Consider the following 15,153-nt stretch of genomic DNA (forward strand, 5'->3'; position numbering starts at 1 on the left):
CCCAGCTGTTTCGTGCCGTGTCTGTCTGAGTGGGCTTGAGATCCCCACCCAGCCCAGCACGACATAGACTTGTCTTGAGTGGGGACGGACGACTCAACCCATTCGACACTTTAATGACAGTGCCATGTTCAAGGAATTGGTTTTATGAGAAAAATTATACAGTTTACAAATATAGTAATTTAAATAATTTGGATAGAACAGTATTTATTTTTTAAAAATATTTCGGACCATTTAACATAACTGACCTATCCTATTTTCATATAATAAAGACTCAAATATGCTGATTTGAACTTGTTCTCATGCAACTGCAAATGTATAGGGCCAAGTTTTTATGTCCAAGCTTGAAGTTGGGCTGTTCAGTAGGGAAAAGTGTCCAAATCTATTCTAATATTTGACAGGTTTCCAAGCAAATACATTTTTCTTTCCGAATAAGCAAATTCCGAGAATAAATATATTATTTGTTTAAACAAAAGAAGATGGAAAGGAAGATCAAAGGCTGGAAGCAGACATCACCATCTTATCCAGGTTGTTGGAACGTTAATTATGGTGAAAGGAATCTTAAAATCTAGAATAATCCAAAGCCTCTTCTCTTTGCCTATGAAAGTTCTTGAGAAACCTCGTACTTAGGATCCCGTTGTCAGTTATGATTAAAAGTGAGGAATCCCCAAACTCAAGTACATGTCGCTTAACTGAATCGCTTTCAAACTTACAGTTACCACCACCAGATGAAGATGCTCAACGCCCAAGTTTGACGACAGAATAACAGAAACATGGGAGACACAGACAAAAGGCATACGTTGAAAATTCTGCAACTCTGTTGTAATACAGTTGAGTTATTCTATTTTGTACAAGTAAGAATATTGGTGACTTGTAATAACAGGAGGAAAATGTTTGCTCCCACTTCCAATGATATAAATTGATTTCAATTTTCTTGTAATTCACATTGCTTTGCCATACTCTAATTAAGAGACCACTCGCACTCCCTCCCCCACCCCGGTCTGCCGAAGTGACCCACATGAAGGAAAGGGCTCCCTCACAAATCACCAATCCAAGGGTGGGCCAAGAGGACTTCTGACAAAGACCAATACACACACACCAGGATCAGAAATCAAGACCAGCCATCCGCTTTCTCGGGGATTTGTCAAGGGAAGATCCCGTACAAGGTTTCCAAAGGCATTGGATATTAGAGCAAACATGGTCACCATAGTCATCAAACAACAATCATCTCAAACTTGTCTGATCCCCTTTTTCCAAATCTTCAAGCTGGGTAAACTGTGTGTCACATCTCACATCAACCACAGTTTCACCGAAGACCAAGAATAAGACCTAACAAACACCCCCCGAATCTTCCATGTTGAATAACTTGAATTAGCACTGACCAAATAGCATCCCGAAACCAATGTCAAGCAACAGAACCACCCAATTAACATTAGTAATAACTAAAATTCACTCTCCACCTTTCCAAGACCAGTGTTAGCCTGTCAGGATATTTCAAACAATAAAAGCAAGGGATTACTATTCACTTTGCAGTGATTAAACTTCCGCAATTGTCAAACTCAAATTCCACCATTTTGACTCGTTTTGAAACTTGTTGCTTGTCTAATAATTTCAGACAGTCTTCTTAACTTCAAAACAGCTAGACATGATTCCAAGCATAGTAACAGTTTGGGTGAATAGTAAACCATATTTTAGGCCAGAAAACACCTGGCGCAGTAGCACCACTTTCCAATATTCAAGAACACTAACAGCACAAACAAACTCAACAGGATTTGTAAAACACATCAAAGAAAATAACAGAAATCATCATTAGCATTAGTCATCCTCTACAAAAAACTTAAAACTAAAAATAAAGATAAAAAATTCAAAGCCTCAACAACAACTACATCGATAAATTCTACAAGAACACTTACATAAACACAATTATCAAACTAACAAACACCGTGCAACTTCTACAGACAAAACAAAGTAAACAGTAAGCAACACTACAAGTTACATGAAAAATTTAAAAAAAAAAACCATTAAAATCCTCTTAATGTTCAACACTCACTTCAGTCAAAGCCGAAGCCTTCACCTTAGGAGGACGCCCCCTAGGCCTTACCGCGGCCACCATTGTAGTTGTGGAACTCCCACCGATTCCCCCTGCTGGCCGCGCCATCTTCCTTGGCCTTCCACGTGGTTTCCCAGTCCCAGAAGCCACCTTAGGCTTGGGGGACTTAGGGGGAGCATTGGGGTCCTTAGGAGGGCGGCCTCTGGGCCTTGCAGGGCTTAAAACCACGCCCGGCGGCAATGGATCCTTGGATTTCGGAGGCCTCCCACGGCCACGCCTTGGTGGGGCATTGGGGTCTGCTTTCATGTAATTGTTTTTCCAAAAAATGAGCTCTCCAGTTTCTTTCATTCTATTAAGATGGTGAGAAAGGAGGGTGGTATGACCAGCAGGCAAATCGCCATACTGCGATTCAATGTATTTGGATATTGAAGTCTTGTTTGAGCCATTCTTGTCGTTCAATGCTTCAATGGCATTAACAATCATCTGCATGATAAAAATATAGATGAATTATTTAGATTTCAAGCAATTTTAAGATGCAAAGCTCAAATTTTATGCTTAAAAAGAGCAAAAATGGAAAATTTAAAAGAATTAAGATAAGATAAAGTAATGTCAAATTGCAAAAGAAAAAAATTCCTTACTTTGGTGTTTCACAGAAACACTGTGAATTTAAAAAGAGAAATTCGATGGAAAAATAAATTTTCCTGGCAACTCCGAAAAAAAAAACCCATCTCCTTTTTCAGAAAAAATAAAAAACTACAACACAAAAATCAGAATAAAATCAGTAACAGATGAAGGAATTTAGGCAAAGAAACTCAATTGAAGATAGGAAAAAAAAATTTTAAATGACAGTTTTAAACCAAAAAAAAATTATTGTAATCTTAAATCAGTAAAAAAACGAACAAACAAAAATTAAAATTAGATCAAAATCCAACAAATTTGGGGCTTAATGAAAATGGGTTTCGTTTTAATTCCATAAAAAAAAAGTAAAATTTTCTCCAAAAACAAAAAATTTCCTATACTATAAAATAAAATTAACGATCAATTTTGTTCATGGTTAAAAGTAAAAAAATAAAAAATATTGTGAGAGACAGTAGATGTACCTGTGGGTAAGAAGGAAGTGAAGGAGGCTTATTGACCTCTTCAGTAGCCATTAATTTTGCACACACACACACCGAAAAAAAAAAAAAGAAAGAGAACACTTACAAAGAAAGAAGATAAAATTTAAAAAGAAGAAAAGATAATTTCTTCAAGAAAGTTCAACTTCAAAGTGAGTTCCCACAAACACCTCTCTCTCTTCCTCTTTGGTTTTCAAATTTTTTCCATAGACAAACCAAGAACCCAAAGCCAAAACACCTTTAGCTACTGTTTGATGATCAGTTGCAAAAAAAAAATAAAATAATAATGATATTAACAATCTTTTTATTTTTGGATGAAATGGGCGGCAAAGATTTGTTCAGTGGATGATGATCAGACGGTTTAGAAAAGTGATTCATGCGGATTGATGACGTGGCGGAATTAAACTTGGAGGGAAATGACTGGATTATCCATTGTCTCTAGAGTCGTCCCGCATTTTCCAAGTTGTCTAATATTTTAATTATCTTTGGAGAAAAGAAAAAATGTGGTCCCTCTTTTCAAAGAATCTATGAAATAAAAAAATTTTAAAATATGCCTTTGTAATGTTTTAATGCCAGGTCTTTTTTGTTTTAATAATTTTTACTTTTTGTATTTTAAATCTTTGAAACATTGATGTACCAAGTTTTATTTTTATTTTTATCATATTTAATTAAATTTTTTTATTTCTATTTTAAAATAAATAAATTTTATAATTAATGATTAATTAATCATTATTAATAAAAATAACAAAATATATTAATTTGTAATAGTGAAAAGTGAGATTACCACGCGTCCACCTCATCATATTATGTTACTATCTATTTTAACAAGTCAATATGTCATGTCTATTGTCATGTATTATAAAATAACAAGTATTAAATCAATTATTAGTGATAAAATTTATTTAATTTAAAATAAAAATTTAATTAAACAAATAACAAAATAATAATTTATTTATATTTTCATTAATAATTTGAGATTTTTTTTATATTAGGTCTTAAAAAAAGTGTCGATAACTATGTGATATAGAATGTAATAATTTTTATTTATTTATTATATTTATAAGTACATTTGAATTTTTTTTTTATAGATGCACGTTTCAATTTTTTGACTTATAAATTAGGGTGTGAAAAAAAAAAATTTGTTAGCCTATTAGTAACATCAAGTTGATAACTAACAATAGGTTAATTCATTGTCCGTTTCAAAATAAATTATTTTGAGCTCGAATTTTATGAAAGATATATTTTAAACAATTTATTTTGTTTTTGGGTTTTTAAAATAAAAAAGAATCGATTTGAGCCTTCAAAATCTTTTATAAGAATCGAATGTGTGTACATAGTAATTAGCATATATTTACTTATGTTATTAGTGGTTGGAACTCCTAAGAAAACATAGGTATTCATAATAAGAATGCATAATTTTCGTGTATTGTCCTCAAAGGTTTGGTTGGGATAAAGAAGGGTTAGAACCCAATTTGAATAAAGAAATACATGCAATTATTATTGAGTCAAAAATATTATTATTTATAAAAATGTATAATTTTTTTATTAAAATAAAAAAGAATTAGAATTTAACTTTTTGAATAAAAAAATATATGCAATTATTATTGAAATGCCAAAAATTTTTATTTTGGTTTACTATAAGTTTAATTAATGAGATATCCATGAATCTTACCAACCGTATTTATCCCATTGCCTAAGTTAAAACTAGTGAGACAAAATTTAGGTGCGACAGTTTGGATTACTAAAGCACACTTTGTATTAGTAGTGTTTTTTTGGCTCACTCTTCTTGGTTTGGATTTCTTGATTGGTTGCAAGTTGGTGCGCATGCATGGTTTTCTTCCTTGTTGAGATTTTCTTGGTTAATTAATTGATCTTGCTTTGGGGATTTTGCTATATTAGGATTTAAATTAGGTCTATAGTCTAAATCTTCTTTATGTTTCCCCTAGCCTTTTATCAACATTCATTGCATGCTCGATAACTCCAATTCTTTTCCTTTGATTTATAGCCTCCCACTTAGCTATACTCTCTATCCTAATGGGGTTGAATTATTTATTTTATTCTATTTTTTGAAAATGAAATTCATTGATTAGCTTGTTTGATGTGGTTGACCTAATATTACTTCTCTTTTCTCTTTCTCATGTTTGGATTCTAGATTGAGTTCTAATAGAATTGAACATGAAGAATTTACTCTTAATTATACAAAATGACCTAGGTTACGTGTATGCAACTCAATCCAACTCAAATGAATTAATATTAAAATTAAGGTCAATGACCCGAAATCAAATAACTAGAAATTTAAGTAACTCAAATTCAAATCAATTCTAAGTTTAAGACTCAAAATTGAATAACTCGAAATCTAAGTAACTCAAATTCAAATCAATTCTAAGTTTAAGACTCAAAATTGAATAACTCGAAATCTAAGTAACTCAAATTCAAATCAATTCTAAGTCCAAAAATCAACCCCACATGTGATGTTAACCTAAACCAAGGGTAGAGTTAGACCATTTTCAAAAGGGGGTCAAACAAAAAGCGACATTAAACCATTAAAGAGAATTTTATATATAATTTAATTATCACTCATTTAAAAAATTAAATAAAATTTAAAAGACACATACAAAAAAAATGCATATTAACAATAATGATGGTATCATTTATATACATGACTCAATAAAACTATAAAAAGAGCCTCTCTCACTTTTTGAGCACAAGAGTGGAAGAGAAAATAACTTTTCAAACTCAAATGAATTACCTCTTTACTTTATGTGTTCTAATTCTTCTTTTATTTTCTATTTATCTCTTAAATTGCTAATTAACATATTATGTTATTGGATTGAACTATTAAGATATAATATGTTATAATAAACTATTACGTTGGACTGTTAAGATATAATATGTTATGATAGGTTTAGATTTATATTAAAACTTAATAGGTTTAGATTAGTAGACTCATTTTTTATTTTTTTTAAAATTTGATAAGCTTAATATATTAGTTTAGAATTTATTTGTTGGGTTTAACTAGTAATATACTAACCATAATGACTCTAATTTTATACGGTTTGGATAATAAAACTAATTATTTTAAAAAAGTTATTTTGAGAGATATTAAAACTATATATAATAAATAAAATTGCATTGAAAGAAATACAATTATTTTATTTTATCAATTTATATGTATGTTCTTGTTACTTAAAGTTTACAATATACATACTATAATGCATTAGTTATTCTGAATAAAAAATAATATATTGAAAAAATTCTAAGTAACAATGTAACATTGCAACTTATATTTGAGATTATATAATCATTTATTTATTTTAAAGATTAGAATAAAAAAAATAAAATCTATATAACAAAGAAAGGAAAACATAACAAGTAGAAGATAGAATCCACATATGACATAATGAAAAAGAAAGAGAAAAATATGATTGATGGTTCGTAAAAATTTGTGAAAGAAAATCTATAGAGATTTAGAATATATGAATAAATAGAATAGAAATAAATAAATAAAAATAATAATTATATAAATTGAAAGAAAAATTTAAAAAAATTTAAAATTGAGTTAAGTATATGAAATTATTTTGTTATTTTTTATTTATATTAATTATTAACTAAAAAATTATTTTGAAGGGGTCATAAAGCAAATTTATAAAAAATTTTAAAAAAATTATATAGTATATAAACAATATTTAAAATTTTGGTGGGGCCATGGCCCCCATCCTATAAGGAGGCTCCGGCCCTAACCTAAACATCACCTTAAAGTTAAGCTAAGCATCATTTTAATTCTTTTCTCATTTTGAATTTAAAACTGTCGGACTTTATGGGATAATAATATTTTTATCTTGGTAAATTAAAGATAATAATTATTATATGATATTTTAAAGTTATCGTACAACCTAATAGAAGGGGTTCTATACAACGGCTTGAGGTCTTTCATAAAAAATATTCGTACAGTTACATAGCTAGAAAAATAAATTTGAAAACCAAATTCTTCTTGAAAAATGTAAAAATATGGTACAAGTTTGATTATTCCATAAATTTTTTTAGTCCGTGTATTTTTCCTACATAAATATAGTAAACACAAAGCATATTATTATAAATAATGATTTAACTTTGTCTCAATCTAATTTAATTTTAAAGTCAGAAACCTGAATACGTATCTTAAAATTCAAATATTAACTTAAAACAATTTAGATGTGAACCAAGAATAATCGAAATATAAAATTACCAAAACCTAAAATTACCCAACTATAAGCCTCGACTTCTTTATGATTAAAATGAAAAAGATTCCAAACAACATATTAAATAAAATTTTCCAGAGTTTATCTCCAACTAAACAGTATAAAAGCAATGGTAGAAGTATTCGGAGAAAGAAGAGAAATTGGTTGCAAATTATTTTCATATGTTTTTCAAATAACTTTATAAATTGTTCATATAAACATAAATTTTTGAACAAAAATAACTGGTTGAACAAATATAATTGTTTGAAAAAAAATAAAACAGTTTAACAAATATAACTATTCATAAGACTTTCTTCTTTGCATTTTTTCACTGTGAGATTGTGTTGGACACTATTATTATTGAAAAATGTCCAATTATCTCCACCATTTTAAAAATAATTCAAAATTTTCTTGTAAATCAATTGTAAATGAAAATGCTTTATTAATGAACCTTCACTTAGTAAATACATGTGGAAGTCATCGAAATTGCATGATAAACTATTCCTCGAAACAATTATTTCATCTGATTAACCGAACACAGTAACGGATTTAAGATTTTTTATGAAAAGTGATTAAAGAGTAATCAAACAAGGTTATGGATTAGGTTAATGATTTGATTCGAAGCAAAAAAAAAAATCACTTTTGAAATAAAATTAAATTATAATATAAAATTTTATTAGTAATTTAAATATAAGTTTTTAATTCACTAATATAAATAGACAGAAGAAAAATTAACATTAAATTTTCACATTAAACATCGTAATAAATATAAAACGGAAAGAAAAAGTAACATTAGATTTTCATATTAGGTATCATAAGTTGTGCTCGATGTGTTTTCATAATATCAAATTCATTTATGATTTAGTACAGTTATAAAGAAAAAAAGAGAAAAAAAGAAAAAGAAGGAAAAAAAGAGAAAAAAAAAAAGAAGGAAATTTAGTATACTTATAAAAGAAAAAGAAAAAAGAAGGAAAAAAGAGAAAAAAGAAAAGAAAAAAAGGACTTATAAAAGAGAAAAAAAAAGAATAAAAAAGGACAAGAAAAATAATTACAAAATTTGGGCAAACCTTTGCAGGTTAACTTAAGTTTCTTATCATTACTACAAATTTAGTTTATTTAAAGGTGACAAAGTTAGATATTTTGAATTTTATACACATAAAAATAAAAAAAAAATTAAAAACTTAGAGGTAGCACCCGCACATCCCTCTCGCTTCGCCTGTGACCAAATGCATTTCATACAATGACGGTATCCAGTGATATTTTTATAATCATACATCATCATTATCTTTTCATAAATGTTATTTTTGCCGAGTTCATGATCTCCTAGAACTGGCCATTCGTTTACACTCATAAATAGATCTCATCAAGAATGCTCCCATAATTGAAACATTTTAACAAATTTATGTCGTAAGTTATGAAAAGCATATATATTACTCATCCATTCCTCACCATTACGGGTAGTTAGCACTATCACTCGTCTAGTTGTTGGCTTGGAAAGTGGACTTGTAGACACATACTCCAGAGGCCTTACTTGTTCTACTCAGCCAATTATATGAATGATGCTGTTGGCAGAAATGGAGCCGCTTATGAAGAACATTTTGGGCTATGTTCGGAGAAGCAGAGATTTCCAATCCCCTGAAAGGCGTAAGCACTATTCTATTGTTTTGAGTCTCCTAATTGGATGATGTAATCACCTGAAACAGTAAGCTATATATGGTGTGGATGTCTAATACAAAATCATAAGGAAAAAAGGGATCGTCTGCGCTTTAAGATGTGTTCTATATATTACCCTCTGATTCCTGCAGAGTGTAGACTGAAGAAGATAAAAGACGATGGGAGACGAGGAAGAAACACAGCTGTCCTGAAAAGTGGAGGCAATTCCAAGATAACCTATCCTTCACCTTTTGTTTTTTGACCACTCCATCCTTCACCTCTCCCATTTCACTTTTCTCTTTCTGGCTGGTTGCATGTAAAAATACGACCAGGGTTTTAGGGTTGAAAACATTTTGTTTCAAGGAAAGTCTGTCTGCTGATTAGATGACACCGAGTTCACTGCTTGTTGCTGGACGATGTCAGCTCAGAACAGATGGGATTTAGGGATCGAACTTATTCAACAACGTAAACGGTTGATTAATATAATATTTTCTAAAACAATGAATTGAATATATTATATATACATATATATATATATATATATATATATATATATATATATATATATGTTTTACAATCTTCAGTCTTGAAGTTCTATTCATTGTTTGTGTAGTTAGGAGTCAGATACAGCTTGCTGATAAGGCAGCTTTATTTGGCAGAGGAAATTTCCTCGGAAGCTATAACCAAGAATAATCTCTGTTGAATTTACAAGTAATTGCATATGTAAGTCCTGCTATTTAATTAGAATGAGATTGCCTTAACATGATATTTTAACTGAGGGGGGACCGAAAGAAGAAAGAAGAACATCAGTGACAACTCCTCACACAACTATACAAGTTAACAGCACATGGATCAAGTTTGTATTCCAAAAACCTCATAATATGTATAACATTACTTGGTGCAAACAGTAGGAGAAAAGAAAAAAAAAAAAAAAAAGGATAAAGCCTCCTTCTCTATCCTTTCAATTCCTTCCTCCAAACCTTATGGAGGAAAGAGTAAAGGAGAAAACTAGTATTACGGATGAAAAGAAAAAGGAAAACAAGTTACTAGGTTCTCAACTGACTTACCCTACATGACCAAACCAGGTAGACAGTACGCTCTCCTTCCTCTTCTACCTTTTCTTGTAATAAGGCAGTTGAGGAGGAGATCCTGCAAAATTTGGGGCTTTACATCATTCTTGTAAAGCCCAAAAGAAAACTCAAGTAGTGAGGGGTAGACTTTAGTTTTTAAGTCTGCCTGCCACGCACCAATTCAAGAAAGCCAGATAAGGAACCTCCCCATCCATCTGAAGATATTCCCATCTTTGCAGGGAAAAAATTGGAGTCCAGGAGCTTCTAGTCCGATATGCTCAACACGAAATGAAGTGTTCGACCACTTGAATCTGCAGAGTACTCCTGCCGACTCTTGGAAATGCATTCTGCACTTATCAAACAAATTAATCTTAAATCAATATTTGGAGCAATTGGAGTGACAGGAAAGTCCTGATGTCTAGTTTCAATGAAGAAAATTCAACATATATGAAAAGAAATATAGAATTACCAGGTGATTCCATTTGTATATGGCAACCTAAAATCACCGTTGTGGATCATCGCTCATATTTCTTGTTCGGAGTTCCACAGCCCTCAGATCTCGGAGATGTTGCAAGATTGCTTGGAAAAGATCCATCCCTTTGTCTCCTTTCTTTATGGAGCCCATGCAATTCTTTAGAAACTCCTTGTCTTCTTCAAGAGCTTGTAGCCTCTCATAAGCATGATCCACCTCTTCTACAATTTCATATTTCTTGCTATCCAAGCCAAAATTTGAACCTGGATACTTCTGCATTTCAACTGGTTCACATTCTCCTTGTTTTTGGCACATCAATACTTCTTCTGTTTCATTATCTGTTGCATCCAGGAAAGGAAGGAGACTCTTTGCCATGGAAGCCATTGTTTTGCCCTCCGGAGAAGTTGTATCGTTTGAAAATCCACTTGAAACCCCATTGTCTTCTTTACTGCTCAGAATATTATTCTCATCAAACCCATTAAGGGAATGCTGAATCGATTTCAAGTCTTCCATGAATTGATCATCCCCCATAGTTAGTAACTTATCTTCCAATGCCTTAAGCTGATCTAGGATGGACAGTCTCTCTTCCTCAAATTCTGTCAATGATTCATCAAGGGCACTCATATGGTTTACACAATCTAGTGCCATTTCCTCCAAATTAAGAACTGCATCAGCAGGAGTATTCTCACTACTGCTTTCTTGATGACCACAGAAGCTGCTATCTTCATCCTTTGCTTCACGATTAAGGTCAATTGATAGCTCGTCACTATCCTCCACATAGCTGCAGGCAGCAGAAGATTTCCTACTTTGCACACTTCCATCTTTGCTTCTCCTCATTATTCTCATATTTTCTTTTGCCTCGTAGTCCAAAACCTTCTTGCGATAAACTTCTAATTCTTTCTCCAGTTCTTCTTTTTCCTTCTCTCTTTTGATCATAAGCTCATTTAAAAGTTGTAGGGCTTCCTGGTCATATTCGGATTGTTCTTCCATCATCCTCTGGTATTGTAATGCTTCCATCTGCATTGCTGCCTTCTCCTCTTGAAGCCGGGTTATCATAGCCATTGTTTGATTAGCAGCAATTGCAGAGGCACTCCTCTCTTCCTCAAGTTCTGCATATAAAGCACTTAATGCCTTTCTTTCAGCTTTTAGGGATGTTTTCAGCCTCTCAATGGTTTGAATTGGATCACCACTTTCTATCTCACTTACTACACTCCCATCTAAAGACTCCTCGTGAACCGATTCCCTTTTTTCAAAGAGTAGCAATTTCTTATGCAAGTAATGCATACCTTCAAGTGAAGTTGGAGTGTCAGGAAATTTTTCCTCCTCTGCTTCATTAGGATCCAAATGTATGGATAAAGCTGTGTTTATCCCTTCCTGATTCTCATCACTTGAAATCATTTTATTCTCCATTGTGCTCTTCTCATTCTGGTTTGCACCTAGTAAAACCAAAATGGCTTCAGAAGCTACATACTGTAATATTCAACCCTTCATAATATTGAATGCTTGACCAAAGTAGTGAAGATAAGTATAGGCTTACCAACATTATTAGTGCTGTCTGATTCAGGAGCATTAACCTCTTTAGCTTCACTGTTTTTGGTGGAAGAACTATCTTCCTGAAAGCTTCGCAAAGAAGGGACTGATTCTTCAATTTGAGGCAGATCCGACTCTTGAGTTCTTAACAATGTCTCAGGTTTTGGTTGCTCAACCAACAGATTAAGATCAGTCTTCTCTTGGTGCTGAGCTGCTTATATTCAATACATTTAAAATTGAGAGTGATATGGAGTATGGTAAGTAGTAAGTAATAAAATATGGTTAAACAAATAAACTATAACAGAATTTTCATTGTGTTACAGTTTTCCATACCTGGAGGATTATCTGGCTCTTTGCTGGATGATGCTTCTGTCTTGTTGCCATCTATAGCTCCATGCAGAGTAACAACCTGTTCAAATGCCTCATCAACCAAATCTTCTTTTCCTTTATCAGCATCTATAATGGATGGATTCTCAATGTCACTATCACCTAGCTCCGGACTTTCAACTTTTCTTGGACAGGTATCCTCTGCACCCTCATCAATAGCATGTAATGCTGTCTCTTCAATCGGAGAATCGCTAGTTTCATTTTCATTAACTTCCTTCCCCAGATCTTGCTTTTCCGAACAGTGGTTTGCAGATGTTGATAGATCAATTAACTCAACAGAAAATAAGCGGTCAGAAACACATTTCTGAGGATGCAGATTGATGAACTCTAGCAGATCATCTTCTGCAAAATAAGGTTCAACAATATTGTCATGTGAAGATTGATGAATTTCACTTGGAGCACTGAAATGCTGCTCCATAACGTTCATGGTTCCCGGTTTCTCATCTTCATGTACATCTTTTTCGTGGCAGGTATCTTGCAACTTTAATTCAGACCCTGAACACTCCTCTTCAGGTGCTTCTCCGAACCCAAAACTTTCAACATCGGAAAGCATATGCTGATCAGCTGTAGCTTCTTCACTGTTTTCGTTGTAATCTTCCTCGGTGTTCAGTTTGATCTCAATCATATCCTCGCCTTCTTGACTTTCTTGGCTATCAGGTTTGCTTGGCTCTTTGTACTGGTCACTTTCACTGCCACCCGCTTCTATTGCTTCTATGATCAAACTTCCTTTCTGTGCATAATCCAAAGCACCCCAAGTAGGTTTGAACAAGAAATAAGGAGGATGAAGTTTGCTGCCAAAGCTCCCCTTGCAGCAAGAACAAGGAAGAACAATTTCACCATCATCAAGTTTGTGATCAGTACTCACCCATGAAATGAAAGCAATCCTCGTCATTCCAATGGATTTATTATCACTAGGAGTTGGCCGAGAAGCCAAGCATTCCTCACACATAAGATGTGATTCTGCTAGTTTTCCATGACGTGAGCAGTAACTCAATTTGGAAATCTCAGTGGCATGTTTGTCACAAACAAGATCCCTATGACAGTTTGCGTCGTTGCCAGGCTCTAAGACATGATCAACTCTAGTGCACCAGGGACAAGGTGGTTTAAGGCCAAAATAGTTGGCAAACTTTGTGATCAAGTAAGTGAACAAGGAGTTGAGTAGAAGGAGAATGATAAGGGTCCATTCAAGTAGTGCATAGACTAGGATGACAGTGATTTTGCTGGTGTTTTTATGCAAAAACGTTGCAAATTTGTTGGAAGCCATGGATGTTGCTATTGTCTTCTTGCTATTTACAGGGACAGAGAAAATCCGATGGGAACAATGAAATGTTTGGCGAAGATATGAGTTTTTTTTTTGTTTGACAAAACAACAGAAACAAGGCTGTAGCAAGAGAAGCAGAGAGGTTTCTTAGATAGTCAGTTTTTTACTTTTCTTTTACAGTACATATTTAACATTTTGTATTGAGCCTGTTGATTCAATAATACGCCATCTGCCATGTAAGGTGCTGACATGTCCTTTAGTGAGAGCAAGACATCCTAAAATCTCTTTGATATTTGATATGGATCATGCATCTTTATCCAATCCAAGGAATGGGAAGTATTCAGACATTTTCATATCACTAAATAAACACAACACGACAGAATATACTCTGGAAAAGGTGCATAGCTCCGCTCTATGTTCCTCAATTACTAACAAGTAACGTAACCACACTCCCTAATAGTCTCATGACAAAACTAGTTGGGCAATTCCGTGTGTAAGTCAGATCTAAACAGTTGAAAGGATTTAGCATGTGAATGAACCAAAATGGAGTTTGGGGTCCACTTCCATTGATTTGGGCTACATCACGCGCAAAGCATGGGCCCACCATCATCCCATGTGATTTTGGTGGTCAGCCATTTTGCTGTATAATGTAGTGGTGACCCACATGCAAATGCACTGTTCCTATTTGCCAGACAGACGCTCTCCAGGATTACTGAGTTTTATAAGTAAATGTGATTAATTCACATAAAAACAGTATAAATATATATATATATATATACACACACATAGAAAGAAAATCATCCTTGAAAAAGAGTAGAGACATAAGAAATGTTTGGCATTGGTTGGATTGTTGAATAAGATATAAATAAAGATTTTAATTTTTAAAAGATGATAAACAAATGTTGTAAAGCTGGTAGCATTGTGATGAGTTATATTTGTAAAGAAACTTGGGATTCTATGTTTATGATTAAAGTGAAAGGGGAAGGGAATGATGATGGAACATTAGGTGTCAAACAGTGGCAGACATTATGGAAAGGGCCAGAGGGAAGAAAAAGTTGAGCGAGAAAAAGAGAAGGGAATGGACCAAATTAGGGGGGACTTTGATGGGGACTTGAGAACCTTTTCATAAGCGAAGCTGTAGTAAATGTGGTTGGATCATTGTCCCTCTCTTGCTTTTCCTTGCTGGTTTCAGCTTTCCTTGTTCTGTTTTTCTTTGAAAAGTTCATTCCTGCATTTGATAATCATTATGCATTTGTTAATTGATGGATTTAAGGGAAAGCTTACCAAACTAACACCTCAATTAAGAGACAGATAGATTAGGAAAAAAGGAAAAGCTGACCAGATTCCATGCCAAAAGTAGTTGCTTGTCAAAGAAAAATTACTGAACAGGTATGTGGGGTT

The 15,153-nt window shown here is 32.9% G+C and overlaps 2 protein-coding genes across 3 annotated transcripts; both read right to left on the reverse strand.

Annotated features, from left to right (window-relative positions):
- Positions 1-793: 793 nt before the first annotated feature.
- Positions 794-3,429, reverse strand: LOC18601848 (HMG-Y-related protein B-like). Of its 2 annotated transcripts, XM_007032931.3 has the most exons (3): positions 3,148-3,429; positions 2,048-2,530; positions 794-1,478 (listed from the first exon to the last, which is right to left on the reverse strand). In XM_007032931.3, the coding sequence occupies exons 1-3, from the start codon at positions 3,196-3,198 to the stop codon at positions 1,440-1,442; spliced, it is 573 nt and encodes a 190-aa protein (XP_007032993.2). In that variant the 5' UTR covers positions 3,199-3,429; the 3' UTR covers positions 794-1,439. The 2 variants fall into 2 exon arrangements, with proteins under 2 accessions (XP_007032993.2, XP_088662150.1); XM_088806024.1 differs by lacking the exon at positions 794-1,478 and having other exon boundaries at positions 1,787-2,530.
- Positions 3,430-9,865: 6,436 nt separating this feature from the next.
- LOC18601849 (caldesmon-like protein (Protein of unknown function, DUF593)) lies at positions 9,866-14,459 on the reverse strand. Its single transcript, XM_018119539.2, has 4 exons — positions 12,438-14,459; positions 12,112-12,315; positions 10,572-12,010; positions 9,866-10,449 (listed from the first exon to the last, which is right to left on the reverse strand). The coding sequence occupies exons 1-3, from the start codon at positions 13,753-13,755 to the stop codon at positions 10,605-10,607; spliced, it is 2,928 nt and encodes a 975-aa protein (XP_017975028.1). The 5' UTR covers positions 13,756-14,459; the 3' UTR covers positions 9,866-10,449; positions 10,572-10,604.
- Between the last annotated feature and the right edge of the window lie 694 nt (positions 14,460-15,153).

The sequence above is a fragment of the Theobroma cacao genome, chromosome 4, assembly GCF_053813885.1.
Source record: "Theobroma cacao isolate CCN51 chromosome 4, ASM5381388v1, whole genome shotgun sequence".
Lineage (NCBI taxonomy): Eukaryota > Viridiplantae > Streptophyta > Magnoliopsida > Malvales > Malvaceae > Theobroma > Theobroma cacao.

What these genes read in the sequence shown, in the direction of transcription:
- LOC18601848 (XM_007032931.3), bottom strand. Translation starts at nt 3,198, where the DNA reads ATGGCTACTGAAGAGGTCAATAAGCCTCCTTCACTTCCTTCTTACCCA. An exon ending in CACTTCCTTCTTACCCACAG is followed by an intron (nt 2,531 to 3,147) that starts GTACATCTACTG and finishes TTTATCATGCAG; the next exon opens with ATGATTGTTAATGCCATTGA. An exon ending in AGGCTTCGGCTTTGACTGAA is followed by an intron (nt 1,479 to 2,047) that starts GTGAGTGTTGAA and finishes ATATCCTGACAG; the next exon opens with GCTAACACTGGTCTTGGAAA.
- LOC18601849 (XM_018119539.2), bottom strand. Translation starts at nt 13,755, where the DNA reads ATGGCTTCCAACAAATTTGCAACGTTTTTGCATAAAAACACCAGCAAA. An exon ending in AGAGCCAGATAATCCTCCAG is followed by an intron (nt 12,316 to 12,437) that starts GTATGGAAAACT and finishes GAATATAAGCAG; the next exon opens with CTCAGCACCAAGAGAAGACT. An exon ending in AGACAGCACTAATAATGTTG is followed by an intron (nt 12,011 to 12,111) that starts GTAAGCCTATAC and finishes TGGTTTTACTAG; the next exon opens with GTGCAAACCAGAATGAGAAG.